This window comes from Gallus gallus, chromosome 2 (genome assembly GCF_016699485.2).
Source record: "Gallus gallus isolate bGalGal1 chromosome 2, bGalGal1.mat.broiler.GRCg7b, whole genome shotgun sequence".
NCBI classification, from domain to species: Eukaryota; Metazoa; Chordata; class Aves; order Galliformes; family Phasianidae; genus Gallus; species Gallus gallus.
Window position 1 is genome coordinate 85660889 of NC_052533.1, and position 14388 is coordinate 85675276.

The window sequence follows — 14388 nt, forward strand, 5'->3', positions numbered from 1 at the left end:
GCCTCGGCCGCGTTTATCGTCGCCTTTAATATACACGTGTATATCCCCCGGGCTGCATTCTCATTTAGCTATTTATTTCGGGCGGGAGGGGGTGGGCGAGGACAGAAGGGCTCTTCAGCTCGTTCGGTGTCACCTCGGTCCTTCGGGCTCTTTCACGTTCTCTCCCGTAGCGCCGGGCGCGGCAGCCCGGGGGTCTGGGCCCCGGTGTGGGCAAGTCGGGGGCTGTCACTGACTGGTAGCTTCTTTTCCGGCAGTTCTCCCTCTTCCCGGTACGAGGATGGGGAAAAGTTTGCTCCAATTTCGGGGAAGAGTAAGGGAAATCTTTTAAACGGCTGTTATCTAAATGGTAAATTGGCTGCGAGTGCTCCTGAATCACACGTCGAGAGCGCTTTCTCTCTCTCTCTTTTTGTTGGCTGCACTCTATTTAATGTCAAAACGGTAAAGCATCTGTCCTGAAGTGCTGAAATATTCATGGAGGATCAGCGATTCTCCATACTGGCAGAAGAGCTGGAAAGCTAAAACGGTTGTTTAAAAGATCAAATTTTCCACGTGAATCAATCGCTCCGTGCACCGTGGAGGAGGAGGAGACGCCGCGGCAGAGCCGGGCCGTTTCGGGGGAACCCCTGTCCGCAGCTGGAGCGGCCGATGGGCTCGGGCTGCGGCGCCCCGGCCGGCAGCCCCGCGACACCGGCGGCCCAGGCGGCGCCTCTCGCCCCTTCGGCGGCGCGGGCGACGTTTTCCCGCTACTGACCCCGGGTGACCACCTCGGCCCGCGCCTCCTCGGCAGCGTCTTGCCAGTCCTCTGAGCGAGCGGGGAGTTTGGAAACCTGAAACATGTTTACGCGATGCAAAACGCCAGCACGCGTGGTACCTCTGAAACAGACCATTTATTGGAGTGAACATACCCTTTAACATTTTTTTTTTTTTTGTCAAGATAAATTTGTGCAGTAGGTGTAAACTTAGTGGAAGTGCTGTTTGTGAATTATATGCTAACAAGGAAATCAGGAGGAAAAACTCTCGAAAAGTCTTTATAACTAATGTCGGCATGCCTTAAATTAAAGCTGAATTAAAATTTCTCGTCTGTAAACTTTCGGATGTAAACTTTGTTAAGTAGGTCTACGCTATAGTACGTGCTTTGGGACATGGAATTAAATAACTCTCACGACACTGATCCCTTTGAATTCGCAGCCAGGAGAAATTAATTCTTCAGAACAGCAGTGTCTGTTGAGCTGAGCGAACTGAACGTTAAATCCTCGTTTTGGTTGTTAAAAAAAAAAAAAAGAAAAATAAGAATAAAGGAAAAAGTTTTATATTTCAACTCTCGCGAGTTTCTTTTCAGTGTACATGACTCTTCCAGCGCGGGGAAGTTCTTTGCCCCTCGGGGGGCCGTTAGGAGCAAAACATTTTGCTCCCTGCTTTGGGAAAGGCGAGAAACTCCTTGCTCGAGTCCTGGTGGGCCAGGTTGGCCAGCTGCCCCTTGAGCACGTTGGCACCATTGCCCACCGAGCGTCCCAAGGCGCCCGTTTCCAGAATGGCTCCTTTGGTGGTGGCCCAGGACACCGTGGTGTTGCTCAAGGCTTGATTCAAAGTACTGTGCCTGAACAGCGGGTCGTGAAACACCCCGTCCACCCAGTTCCTGAGGTTGGTGACCGGCGAATCCTGGTGCCGGTCCATGACGCTGACCGGGGCGGAGACGGCGGCGGCGGCCGATCCCCCCGACCGCTTCAGCATGCAGGAGGGGTACTCGGCCTGGTTGAGGGAGGTGGCGGTGTGCGCCAGGGACCAGATGCGGGGCTTGGCCTCCAGCAGCGGCTGGCCCTGCGGGAAGCACAGCTTGGCCTCGCAGCCGCGCGGCCGAGCCCCGAGCAGGGCCGCCTCGCACTCCTCCGCCGCCGGCTTCAGGCAGCCGCGGGCCCTCTCCGCCGCCTCCTCCTCCTCCTCCTCGGCGGCGGCGGCGGGGGGCTCGGCGGCGCGGGGCGGGGGGCCGCCGCCCGGCAGCGGGTGAGGATGCGGGTGCGGGAAGGGCCGCCTCATCTCGCACTCGGAGCTCTCCGACTCGGCGGCGTCCAAATCCTCCAGGTCGCTGAGCTCCAGCTCCTTCTCCTCCTTGCCCGTGGGCTCTGCGGGTGGGGGCGGGGGAGGGGACGGCAAAAACAAGACACACGGTCACGGGCGGCCGCGCTGCCCCCGGGCGCCCCGACAGCGAGGCCCGAGGCCGCGGGGGCGCGGCCCCCCAGGGGAAAGCCGGCGGCCGAGCCCCCGCGGCCGAGCCGCTAAGTGCCCGCTCCTAGCAGGGTACCCTCGGCCTTCTCGCTCTTCATGGCGTCTTCCTGCGAGCATTCCTCCTCCTCCTCCTCCTCTTCTTCGTAGGGCCGCTTTTCGTCCGAGCACTTGTTCCGAGGCGGCCACGTCATCTTGTTCTCCTTCTTGAGGCGGCGGCGGGCGTTGGCAAACCAGGTGGAGACCTGGGTGAGGGTCATCTTGGTGATGATGGCCAGCATGATCTTCTCGCCCTTGGTGGGGTAGGGGTTCTTGCGGTGCTCCTGCAGCCAGGCCTTCAGCGTGCTGGTGGTCTCCCGGGTGGCGTTCTTCCGCCGCGTGCCGCCGTCCATCGCCCCGTACCTGCGAGCACAGCATCACGTCGGATCCCCGGGCCCGGCCCGATGGGGCGGGCGGGGAGTGGGCACCCGGCGTGGACGGCTCCGTCCCAGAGGCCGAGGAAAGGTGAAGGATGGAGCCAGCTCAGTGCCTGCGGAGCTTATGGGGGAGGTGGGGGCAACGCCCGCCTTTAATGGCCGTGAAGACGGCACGCGTCTGGGTGACCCCAGGGTGTAACTGGGAATAGAAAGCTAGGAATAGAAATCTATTCATTTCCCTTTACCCCTTTTATTAGCACCACCACCCTTTTGTTTCTGACACTGTAAAAACCCTGACGCGGGCGACATCACAGCTCAATATTTAACGCACACCCTCCAGGAAAGGTCACCGCCGCCCGATGGGCCCCGAGGGCCGAGGCAGTAGAAGCGTTGGGACGGACAGACGGCCGCCGACGCTCGGCAAAGTGGTCACCGAGGGCCCGTGGCGGGGGGAGGGGGCGCTTACCTGTCGTACTGGTACTGGCTGAGGCTGTGCTCGTACGGGTAGTAAGCAGCCGCCGGGGAGATGCCCGCATGCGCAGAGCCGCCGCCGTCCTTCGCCTCCAAAGTGTTCTGCAAGAGACACCCCGCCGCCCTCAGCCCCCCGCTCTCGGGCAGGGCCGAGGAGGGAGCGGCGGCCGTGCGCTGCCTGCCCCCCGCCCCGCTTACCAGAGAGTAGAAGGCGGGCGCCTCGGTGCCGTAGGTCACGTAGTTCCCGTAGCCCTGGGGGCCGCCGTAGGGGCCGCCGTAGACCCCCAGAGCGGCGGCGGAGTTGAGCTCGTGGCGAGCGGTGGCGAGCAGGCGGCTCTCGTAGACGGGACAATAGACCGGCGTCTGTGCTGGGGCGGCCGGGCCCGACTCGGGCAGCGTGCGGCCGCCGGACTCGCAGCAGGGCGTCAGGGAGTTGGTGCTCATCAGGAACTGCGGGGACAGCGGGCCGGGGCGTGTCAGCGCCCGGTGCTCGGCTTTGGGGTATAAGGTATAAGCTTTGGGGTGTAAGCTTTGGGGTTTCGAGGTCTCAGCGTTGGGGTGTTCCTCCCACCCCCTCCCCGCCCCCAACCTTATTTCCCCACTGTTTTGCTTGAGAACGTCCTGAGAGTGTAAGTTTAACACACGCGTCTATATGGAGTGATGGATCGTCCACAAACCGTAAACAAACGCCCCGTGACTGCGTGCATGGCGCCTCCCTACCGCACCTCTCCTTCAACTCAACTTCGCGGTGCGCTCAGCCAACAGCGCCTTTACACCGCTTTCTCCTCCTGCAGCACAATGCTGCCCATCTGCGTTACTCCAACTTCCCCCTCTCCCTCACTCACCCCCCCCCCCCCCCTCCCAGATCACTCATGCATATTTATTTAGACTGCAGATTTGCAGCGGCCACGCACGCATCTGTCATTAACCTGCTGGGTTCGGGTATCCCATTATGTTCCCGCACCTCGGCCCTTGCTACGTTCGCGTTTAATTGGTAAATTCCCTCGGGAATGGAAAAAGCGCCCCGTTGGGAGAACGGGTGGGGGTCTCTCCCGCTCCCTTCTCCCCTCCCTCTGCTCTGTATTTCTGCCCCACGCATCGCCATCGCCCCAGAGCACCCAACCCCCGTTTTAACGCAAGATGTAAGTCGAGGGTCTGGCAGGCGCCGGGAGCGAAGCGCTCCCTGCGCAACCCAGAGTTTCACCCTCCCCCGTGCCAGGGAGGGATCGCTGCGGCTCCTGGCCCCGAGCGGGAGCGATCGATAATGAACGGGGCTCAACGGAGCGCTGGGAGGCAGCAGCCTTACCTGGGGCGCGGAGGAGTAGGGATAGCCGAACTGCGGGTAGGACATGGTCCAGAGGCTCCCGGTGATCTAGAAACAAGGCGAGACGTCTGATGTGCACGCTAAGGGCAGCCGTGCTCTGCTCTATTGTACCGACTGATTGGGAACCGCAGCTCCCTAGATGCTTAGGGGACGAAGCAGAAAACCACAGTTTATTTATTTACATGAAAATGGAAACTTTGTCTTTTCTTTTTACCGAAGTGAGGAAAAGAAGGAAAGGAAGAAGAAAGAAAGAAAGAAAATAGGATGTGTCAAAACTGTAGTATGTTCCCCTCCGCATCTACAGCACGCAGAGTTGTTACGTGAGGGCTCCGGGGTTGGCAAACGGCAGAGATACACATTTTGCACCCACGGGAAAAGAAAGGGGGGCAATGGGGGGAGAGCAGAGCAAACGCACCGCGTCAGCAGCGCGCTGCTGGGAACGAGCCGAGCCTCTGACGTCACGTAACCCCCATTCACATCAACCGGCCCCGAAGTGTGACGCTCAGTGTCCGGAGCCTTCGGACAGAACCACCCGCACCCCTCAGCCCAGCGGGGGCCGAAGTTGGGGCAGCTCTGTTGTCGGTGTATTTCGGGGGGAGGGGGGGGGGGATGAATGGGTTTAATCGGAAGGATAAATGTTGTATCAGCTAAGGTTGGCCCCCACCCTCCTTCGTCACCGAAGGGCTGGGATGCAGCACTTTTAATTAGAAATTAATTAATGAGCAGCTGCTTCTTCCCACCCCACAGTAATAATTAGTCTCAATTACAAACAAGACATATGAAGGGACACACGACTGAGTCTTCATTTAAGATTTAATCAACAGTTAAAATTAGCGCTAACGCTGCCAATAAAGCCCGTGACATACGGCCTGCGTTCTTTTTCCAGCCTCTCTTCCCGACGTGTGATTACAGGTAGAAAACCCCGCCAGCGCGTTCCGGGCAGCGACTGAAGGGAGGGAATTCTTGCCTTAAAACCCCTCGGAAGCCGTCGGAAAAGCATTCGGCGATGGAGGAGGGGGCGGGGGAGGGTGCAGAGAAGGGGTGCAGGGAGTGGGGTGCAGCCCCAGGAGCCAAGCGCTGTTCCCCACGGCAGATCAAACACCTCTCACCCAAGCGAGGGGAACGGCCGAGGCCCGGAGCCCCCCGCTCCGCCGGCCGTGCCCCGCAGCCCCTGGGGCCGGCTCCGTGCTGCCGCCCCGCGGAGCGGCCCCGACGGCGGCTCCCAGCTGTGGCTGCCGGGCCGGGCCGGGCCGGGCCGAGCGACGGCTGCCGGAGCGCTGAGCGCTGCAGCGCGGTGTGCAGACTTGCTCAGAGAGATTCCCGGGTTCAGACACGTGAATAGCCCCAGGGTCACACTCTAATTAATGATGATGTTCTCTTCTTCTCCCCAGCTGGAAGACTGCCTCCCAGAAACGAATCTGCCCACACTGACAGCTCGATTGAGGGTGATTGATGACTATCTGGAGACCACAGTACACATAATATAATATCTGCTGCGTAATTGCTTTAATTTACAGATGAAAATAGTACTTCTCGCACGGAGTTAGACTACGGCGCGCGGCTCTTTATGGCGCTTTGGAGTGTTTGCAAATAAAGGCTATCAGATGCAGCACATGCAAATCGCGCTGACAGCTCGGGAGAGACGAGTGGAGAGCTGCAACCAAACGGCATTCATAACCGGGTCTGAATTCCGTATTGATTTTGGGGAGCGGGGAGAAAACGCCAACCCCTTCCTCACCTGAGCTGCCAATTTCTCTTTCTCCCTGGGAACAGCAATAACTTAGCCACTGGGCTTCTGTGACAGAACCGCTTCTTTATATTCCTCCCTCGGCCCCGGGACCTAATGGCACTCGCAGTCACTATTTACAAGCAGCCCCCGTCCACTCGGCGCGCATTGCTCTGGCCGAACTCAGCGCTCAGCACCGCTCGGTGCCCTCAGCGCGGACGGCGCCGGGGCTCTTCGCTACAACCCCGCAGTCGGAGCCCGCGGTGCTGCGGACGAGAACAGTCGCACTTATCTCAAGAGTGGCTCAGGGTGAAGCACTATAATTAGCCGAGAGCCGGGGAACCGCCTGCAGAAGTGCTCGCAGTTCTCCAGGCTGGAAGTTTGGGAGATGTCCTGTTGTTGGTTGCTTTATGTTCTTTTTCCTCCCTCCCCCCCCCCCCCTTTTTTTAATACTACCGCAGATGTCAACTGCGCGGCGGCCCGCACGACACTACAGGTTTGATATGTAGATGAGTCTATTAAACTTTAAAACACGAGGTGAAATTCAATATTTATAGCCCTCGTCTATTTATATATCGCGGTTGGCTCTCAGTGCCCCGCGCCACGCGAATACTCAGCGCCCATTTTGCACCCAACTTTCCCGCATTAATCACGGTGCTTATTTGTCATATATTTGTCATTTGTCACCTCGGCTGGGCTGCAGGGCCACTTCCAGGCTGGATTCCCTGGAAAGCACTCATTAAAAGCCCAAACCCCAAACCAAACCTTCGCCTACAACAACCTCTTCGTATTTAAACACTGAAAGCGGACATTACACCTTCCTACGGCTCACCTCTTGCTTCACTCAGCCTACAAATAACGGCCTTTTGTTGACGGGAAACGCAGTTATATTTCACCCGGAATTTTTGGTGCCAGAGCCCCGCAATGATTTAAAATAACCTCTGTGCTCGGTGCGCGTAAACAACGCAGCGCTGTTCGGCCCCAGGGAAAGGCGCTGAGTGCGGTGGGCTCTCTCCGTAAGCATTTGGGGAACGCACGTCTGTGCCGTGCAATGCAAATGGTTTCCTGTCAGAGCTCCTTTCCCGTGCACGGGAGTTGAGGGCGCAGCGCAAAGTTGGGCAGAGTGAACCCATCGCAATCAGCGCGCAGGCTGGAGGTTTTCCCTCCTGCAAGAGGCAGAACGGGGATTTGGGAAACAGAACCGAACTGGACGCGTCCTCCGGGCTCTGTGCTTCCTCCCCGGGAACGCCGAGCCAGCGCTCATGTGAGTTGCATCGTACAAACAGGGAACGAGGTGGAAGCGCTGCGGCAGCGGAGCAGGCCGGGGCTGCGCGGTGATGGACGTCCGCGGGGACGCGCGCTGAGGCAGCTCTGCGGCCACCGCTCTGCTATCTGCGTTCCCATCGCCTCCCCGTTCCGAGGGCTCCCGCCACTCCCGCAAACGTCTCCCCGACGGAATTTGCTTATGGGCTAAAGAAAAACACTTCGGCAAAGCTCTTTCAGCCGAGTTTGCTTTGTTTTCCCGTTCGGGATTTCAAGCAACTCCGACACCGGCTGCCAAACACCCCCACGTTTGCTTCACACGCCGCTGACCCGGAGCCCCCGGCAAGGCGGCACCGCGGGGTGCGCGCAGATCCCCCCGAGGCGGAACGCCCCCGGAGCTGCGGGCCGGACTCGGGGCTGTTGGTGCCCACCTGCACGGCCCCGTGCGAGGGGTCCGGAGCCGCGGTGACAAACCGCAGGTGCCTAAGCGCGTGCCGCTAATTCATTTACGCAATTATAACTGCGCGTAAAATAGCGCTCGGAGTGCTTTCATTCGGTAGCTTCAATCTCTTGGCGAACCACCTGGATTAAGGCCCGATGGGTTCGTTCTGCTCTTCGCATCCAGCAACTTTCGGCTCGAAAGGGCTGCGGCCAGCCCGCACCTACCGCTCACCCCAAACTTTTCGAGAAGAAAAGCAAAAGCCGCGCCCCGGGCGCTGCTGTCTTCCTTCGCACGGAGCTCCGCGGGCCGGGCAGGGGCTGTCCGAGGAGGCTCCGCTCTGACCCCGCTCACAGCCGCTCTGTGCTGCACGGCAGCGCGCAGCCCCGCGCACTCCTGCGCGGAGGGAAAACTTTCCTGCTCACGTAGGTCACATCCTATTCCTTTTAAAGTTCGTCTTAAAAGCCGGAAAGTTTGACTCGGTGCCTTACCTTAGCGCTCGCGGAGTGTCATACGCGCACCCCCTTCCCAAGAAATAACACATTTGTTAGATTACGTTCACCCCTTTTCCCAGGCGAAGACCGCACGGAGCCAAGCGATCCATCACACGGAGTTCCCAGTCCCTCCAGCACTTCGTTCCCAGCCTCCTCGCTGCTGCCGCAGCTCCGAAGGGTGAAAATAACCCCGCCGCCCCCTCCTCCCTGCTGCCGCACACACACGTACACACAACACACGCGCGGCAGCATCACCACCAAAACAAGGAGAGAACGTTTTTACCTGCGATCACGCCCGGCTCCGGCTAGCGCCTCGCAGTGCCATGGCAGCGCTCCTCTCCTCCCGCTCTCTGCGCGGATCGCTGCGCGGAGCCGCCGCGCGCATTTCTCAGCGTGCGGCACCTGACGGCAGCGCGCAGTGCCTCCGCTCCCCCGGCGCCGCCGCCACCACGTCCCTCACCCCTGTCCTAGTGACGTCCCAGCGCGGCTCCGCTGCTCCGCTGCCGATTAACACTTTCCACGCGCTCGGCTCCCAACTTTTCCTTTTAAAACAGCGGCAGCCGGAGCCTCTCGCCTCCTCGCGTTATAAACGCCGGCTGGGGCGTGGGGGACACCATAATTAATAGCGGGTTGGTAAAATTAGCGCTGCCACTCCAATCGTTGTCCTCGTCGCCGACAATAATTGCATTGATTCGGGAAGGACACGAATGTCCTCCATTTAACCTAATGATCCGCGGGGTGCACCCGCCGGAAGGCAGCCGGAGCGCTGATTAAGTGCGCGCCCCCCGCCCTGCCATTTATCTCCGCGAGTCAGGGCTGCGAGGCGCGCAACTTACGGGCAACTCTGCCTCGCCCGCCGCCTTTGTTTCCCTCCCGTCGGCGGAGGTGGGCTCGGACGCAGGCGCCAGCCGGGCTGTGCCCGCACCTGCCCACCCCCTGCCCGCACTTCCACTCGGAGCACTCGCACCGGGTTCCGCCGGGGCTCCGCTTCCCCCTCCCGCAGCGCCCCGCAGCCCCGGGGCCGTCCCCTCCCGCCCCGGGGCTGCCTCCGGGGGGGCGATAGCTCCAGGGCCGGAGCGCTCTCTCCCGCTCAGCCCCCTCCCCCCCCTCCCCAGCCCGGCTGTGCTTCCGACCCGCAGAAGTTCTGCGTGCCCCGCGGCTCCCGTCCCGGCTGTGCGAAGTTTGGCGGAGCGGCCGCTACTTTCTCGCCTTAATTGTTTGTGCCGAGCGAAAAGAATCGTACAGAATCGTAGGGATCATAGGGACAAACCGGGATTGGCAGAAGGGGGAGGAGGGATCGATATCATTTGTGTTTAAAGGCATAAGGCTGGTGGACGTCTCAACAAGACAGAGGAGAGAAGGAGAATATTCTATCGCACCCAATTAAGCGAAGACAAAGAGGTGTGGGGAGAAAAGCTGCGAGAGGTGGGGTGGCGGTGGGGAGTTCTAGCCGCTGTCTTCTCACCGTAACCACCAAGGCTGAACAATAACATTAATGGGGAACATCTGTACATCGACAGATTTATTCTTGCCAGGGCTCTTTCATGCCCGTGTCATTTGCATGGGCCCGTGCTCATAATGTTCGACACACGCTGCACCTTGTAGTGTGATGACAGGGTACATCTGATGAACGCTCAGAGTGGGAAATCTACCTCTCTTTCCCCTATTTTTTTTCCTCCTCGGGTTGCCCTTGCGGCTTCCAAGACAGGGAAACCACACAGAAAGAGAGAATGTGTTCCTTCTCCCCATCTGCACACACAAACAGAATGCCTTCGTGTGACCAACCTGGTGGCAGCCCAGGAGATTCCCGGCCTTGTGCGGGACTGGGAGATACCATGGAGCTAGGGTTGCCCTGTGGGCACTGCCTCCCTTGGGACATCCCTTCTGTGCTCAAGGGCAGAAGGCATCATTCAAAAACATATTTTCTCCTATTAACACCTACCATCTGTAACAGTGCATAAACGTATCTTACAGAATACAGCAACCTCAGTAGCGTGAGATCGACATTTTTACTATGGCAGCGTTGGTTGGAGGAAGAAACGAGCAGATGCTGTCTTTTTCAGTTTGCTCATGCTGACCTGCGCACCTTGGAAGTGCCACCCATTGACCCACGCAGCGGAAGGCAGGGTGGCTTTCTGCCTGTGGGGCAGGAGGATGGCTGAGCAGAGCAGAGCAGAGCTCCCAGTGGATGAACATGCAAGTCACCAATGGCAACCCGAAGGACACATCAGCTGAGGGAGCACAGGCCACCAGGAAATCCCAGCAGGTGCCTGCAACCTGAGCAAAAGCTTCTGGGGGGCACTCAGGAATTCAAAGTCCAGAGTTCATGACTTGAGGGCCATTTGTAGGTTTTGCCTGATGTTGCTCTTGGTGTTGTTACAGATTCTTCTTCCCCCTCCCTTTTTTAACGACCCGTAATGCAAAGGTTTCAATTATTTGTAAAGTTTAAACTATTAAAAAGCGCTACCTTATTTATTTATTTATTTATTTATTTATTTATTCACAGTAGAAATAGTGTTGGTCTTGTCTGCCCCGACATTCTTCAGCATTCTTTCCCATTTCTGTAGCTAGATCCATGCCACCTTGATTTTGAAAAGGCCTCCACTAAATGATAGTAAGTGGTTAAAAACCTTAATTTTCCATGTCATTAGACAAACAGCACTGGTGATAGCACCGTGTACTTCCATTCAGAGAGGGAATATCATTTAATTGCCAGTGTCAATTTCTGCAGCACAGTGGTTGTTCTTTGAAGACCTACTTTCTAAGAGATCAGATAGGAAAGAACACCAGCTTGATCTCTTTCTTTTTTTTTCTTTTTTTTTTTTTTGGCCTTTATTTTACTGTTGAGATTATTAAATCACTGCCAGTGAAGGAATGTTATACTATTCCTTGTCTTACAGCTCACGCATGCTATGAAAGTCTTAGAAACCCATTAGCTTCATTGTGAAAACTCCAAGATAATCTGTATAACTGAAACAATTTCACACACACACACACACACACACACACACACACACAAAAGGTGAATAGAATTCAGAATGCAGTAAATACATGGTCAGAAATCAGGCTTTCACCGCAACTGTTTGTCCTCATCTGGTTTTGGTGTGGTTTTATGCTAACCTCATAGCAGCAAGGTTTATCTGAATATGCGGGGATCCGTGCAGGTACATTTCTTTTCCCTTTCTCGTGTTAAATTGATTATGTGATGTTCAAAAGACTGATATACATTAGAAAACCTTTAGGCATTTCTGCGTAAAGGAGATGGTTTATTAAAAGGAGAGGTTATTGCTGTGAACAATGACTTCAGTGCGTACGTTGGCATGTGGAATGTTTATGTGGCACTGACCTGCATTGGTCAGGACTACACTTTTATATATAAATATATGGTCAAGACAATAAAAGGCATCTTTTATCAGACTCGATCTGGTCACCTGTGGGTCTTTTGAATGTATATACTTATAATTACATTCTCAACTATTTTCTAAGCAGGCGTTACCGTAGTTCTGCTGGCAAACCTGTGGTTTTGAGAAGGCATTTATTCTGTGCCATGAAAAAAATGTTGGTGTGCTTAGAGGAGCACCAGAGCTGCCTCAGTGTACTCTAAATGTGAACGTGGAGGGGATTATCTTTTGGCAGGAGAGGAGCATCAGCATCATTTCCATTGCTGAGTATCTTAGCAGGCATTGAAGACCTTAAGAGGGCAGAAGGCGCCAAGGGAACTCCGTATGACCAACTTCTTCCAGCCTTGGGTGGGCAGTGCTGAGCCATGGGGGACGTAGGGCAGGAGAGGGCTTCTTCCTCCTGTGCTAAGGAGAACCAAAGAGAAGTGGGTTGTGGGTCTGGCCCCAGAGAGCTCCCTGTGTATGGGAAGTGCCATACAATGTTACTCGCAGGCAATCACTCCGTGTGCAGAAGGGATTGCAGACAAGAACCGCACACGTCTCGGAAAACAATGATGCAATTAACGTGGCGTTTGTAGCGTGCACTTAGGGTTATCTTTCCATGTGGGATGAGCCATCATTTTTTTTCCCCGCTAATTATTTTCATTAGCTGTTTTAACTCTTCCTGAGAGCTCTTAATAACTACTTCAGAGCAGAATGTGTAAAACTGAAAATTATTTATGGCACCGATTAGAACTACAGAATACTAATATGGGCACTCAGGAATAATTTACCATAGCGGGAAAAGCATTATTTAATTGTTTAATATAGAGGTTTAATTGTGCTTGCATATAATTATCATGTAAATATCACTGTGATCACTTTAAGAGGTTATTTCTAAGTGTGCCAAAATTCTGAAGCAATCTGAAAAGAATTAATTTTTCTCCTGCCTTCCTTCACAAGTCTCTCAAGTGTGTTATATGTTTTAACTTAAACCAAAATATAGCCGAAGGCAGACAGGAGTTCCAACAGTGACCAGTGTAATACTCACTGCTTTTAATTACTGTAACAATAAATCACACAGGAATGTCCTCCAGGAACTAAATGATTTTCTAAAAACATTTGAGAATATTTTTGAAATTCAATTAATTGAAGGCACCAGATAAAAGGTACACATTCTTAATGGCTATAAAATAACCCTAAGGGATGTAACTGAGCTCCAAGCTTAACTTCAAAGTGTGACAGAAATACTTACTGTATTACTTTAAAAGTATTCAGATCAATGAATCAGTTAAAATTACTTATACGTTTACCAACCTTTTCATTTTCTTTCTGAATATGATAGAAAGAATTGCTCTCATTTCCCAGGATACAAAAAGCAGTTGAGACCTGTAAAAGAAATTGTAATTAAAGCCAGCCTTCAGTCAAAATCGGTATTATGAATTTTTGGTTGACACAAGATAAAGGGGCCAGCAAAACATAAAAGTGGCTCGATAAAACATACGTTTAGACACTTTATACTGAAATTTAACTGGGTTGCGCAAGCAGTTTGGGTTCTGGGATTAAATCTGTCCTTGTTAAAGCCAGTAAGCGTTTTTTATTGAATTTAATGGAACTGGCATTTCACCCTGGGATGTGTACCAGACCAACCGTCAGATTCTTGGCCAAATGTGTTGTTGTTGCTGCGTTTTCCCCCTGTCTTTGGACTAACCGTGCTAACTTTAACGTGTGTCTTTGCAAGGCTCTGAGCAGCTCAGACACCCACACCATGCCTTCAGCGTTTCTGGGCAGTGCTCTGAGGTAGTACTCAGGAAAATGCTTAGTGAGATCCCACGCTGTCTTGGCATTTGACCTGCAGCTTATGAGAAGTAAAGGTTGTTTGAAAAGAAAAGGGTTTAAATCATCACAGTTTTCTGGTTTGCTAGGTGATTTTATAAAGCAGCATGATTCAACAGCAGGAACATGTGAAGAAATATGGAAAGGCTGGAATGTCACTAGCAGCCAAGTTTTTCTAGCACAGCTGCGCTGTTCCGAGAAGCTCTTCTCTCTGTAGTCTCAGCCTACAGCCATGCTCCTAGTTGCACCTGGACCATGAAAGCAGACCATAGGACATAGTCATCACACCACGGAGATAAGGGTTAATTTCTAAACTTTGCATAAAGGCTGGTTATCATAAACATTCAGTGATGGGAAACAATTAAACTGTGTATATGCTATTCTTCAGTGCAGGAAGCTTAGAAACAGTTGAAATGGAATTATGCACACATGCACATTTGTGCATGTCCCTATCTGTGCACACACATATGCAGGGAAAGGATGTGGAGAAGTGTCTGTTCTGTAAGAAGAGGCTGCATCCCAGGAGAAAGCTAACAATTCTCTATCGAAGTCTAATTTCTCTTTTTTCCAACAGCTACCTCATTTCATTACTCACTGATAATTTTCTCAATGTAATCAGTAGCAAGTTTCTCTCTGTTTAAAATGTGTTAAGCTGAGAGGCTAAGAAATGACAATAATACTACATAGATAAATGCAACTTTATCCCTTCTTTTCCTCGATCTTTCAGAACCATAAGCATCATAAGAAACTTTGAGCATTTAATATTGATGTACATCATGAAAAGGTAACATTCTTTTAGCCCCATGCAATAATTCTGCA

The 14388-nt window shown here is 54.0% G+C and overlaps 1 protein-coding gene and 1 long non-coding RNA gene across 4 annotated transcripts; one reads left to right on the plus strand and one right to left on the minus strand.

Annotated features, from left to right (window-relative positions):
* Positions 1 to 868: 868 nt before the first annotated feature.
* Positions 869 to 9505, minus strand: IRX4 (iroquois homeobox 4). 3 transcript variants are annotated; one of them, XM_046917125.1, is made up of 6 exons: positions 9487 to 9505; positions 4414 to 4479; positions 3306 to 3557; positions 3103 to 3209; positions 2300 to 2622; positions 869 to 2120 (listed from the first exon to the last, which is right to left on the minus strand). In XM_046917125.1, the coding sequence occupies exons 2-6, from the start codon at positions 4456 to 4458 to the stop codon at positions 1390 to 1392; spliced, it is 1458 nt and encodes a 485-aa protein (XP_046773081.1). In that variant the 5' UTR covers positions 4459 to 4479; positions 9487 to 9505; the 3' UTR covers positions 869 to 1389. The 3 variants fall into 3 exon arrangements, with proteins under 3 accessions (XP_046773081.1, XP_015137809.1, NP_001001744.1); XM_015282323.4 differs by lacking the exon at positions 9487 to 9505 and adding an exon at positions 8637 to 8816 and having other exon boundaries at positions 4414 to 4573; NM_001001744.2 differs by lacking the exon at positions 9487 to 9505 and adding an exon at positions 8637 to 8804.
* On the plus strand, positions 4567 to 6043 carry LOC107052648. The gene is made up of 2 exons (XR_001465264.3): positions 4567 to 5343; positions 5823 to 6043. It is a non-coding gene; the product is annotated as an uncharacterized LOC107052648 (long non-coding RNA).
* Positions 9506 to 14388: the final 4883 nt, after the last annotated feature.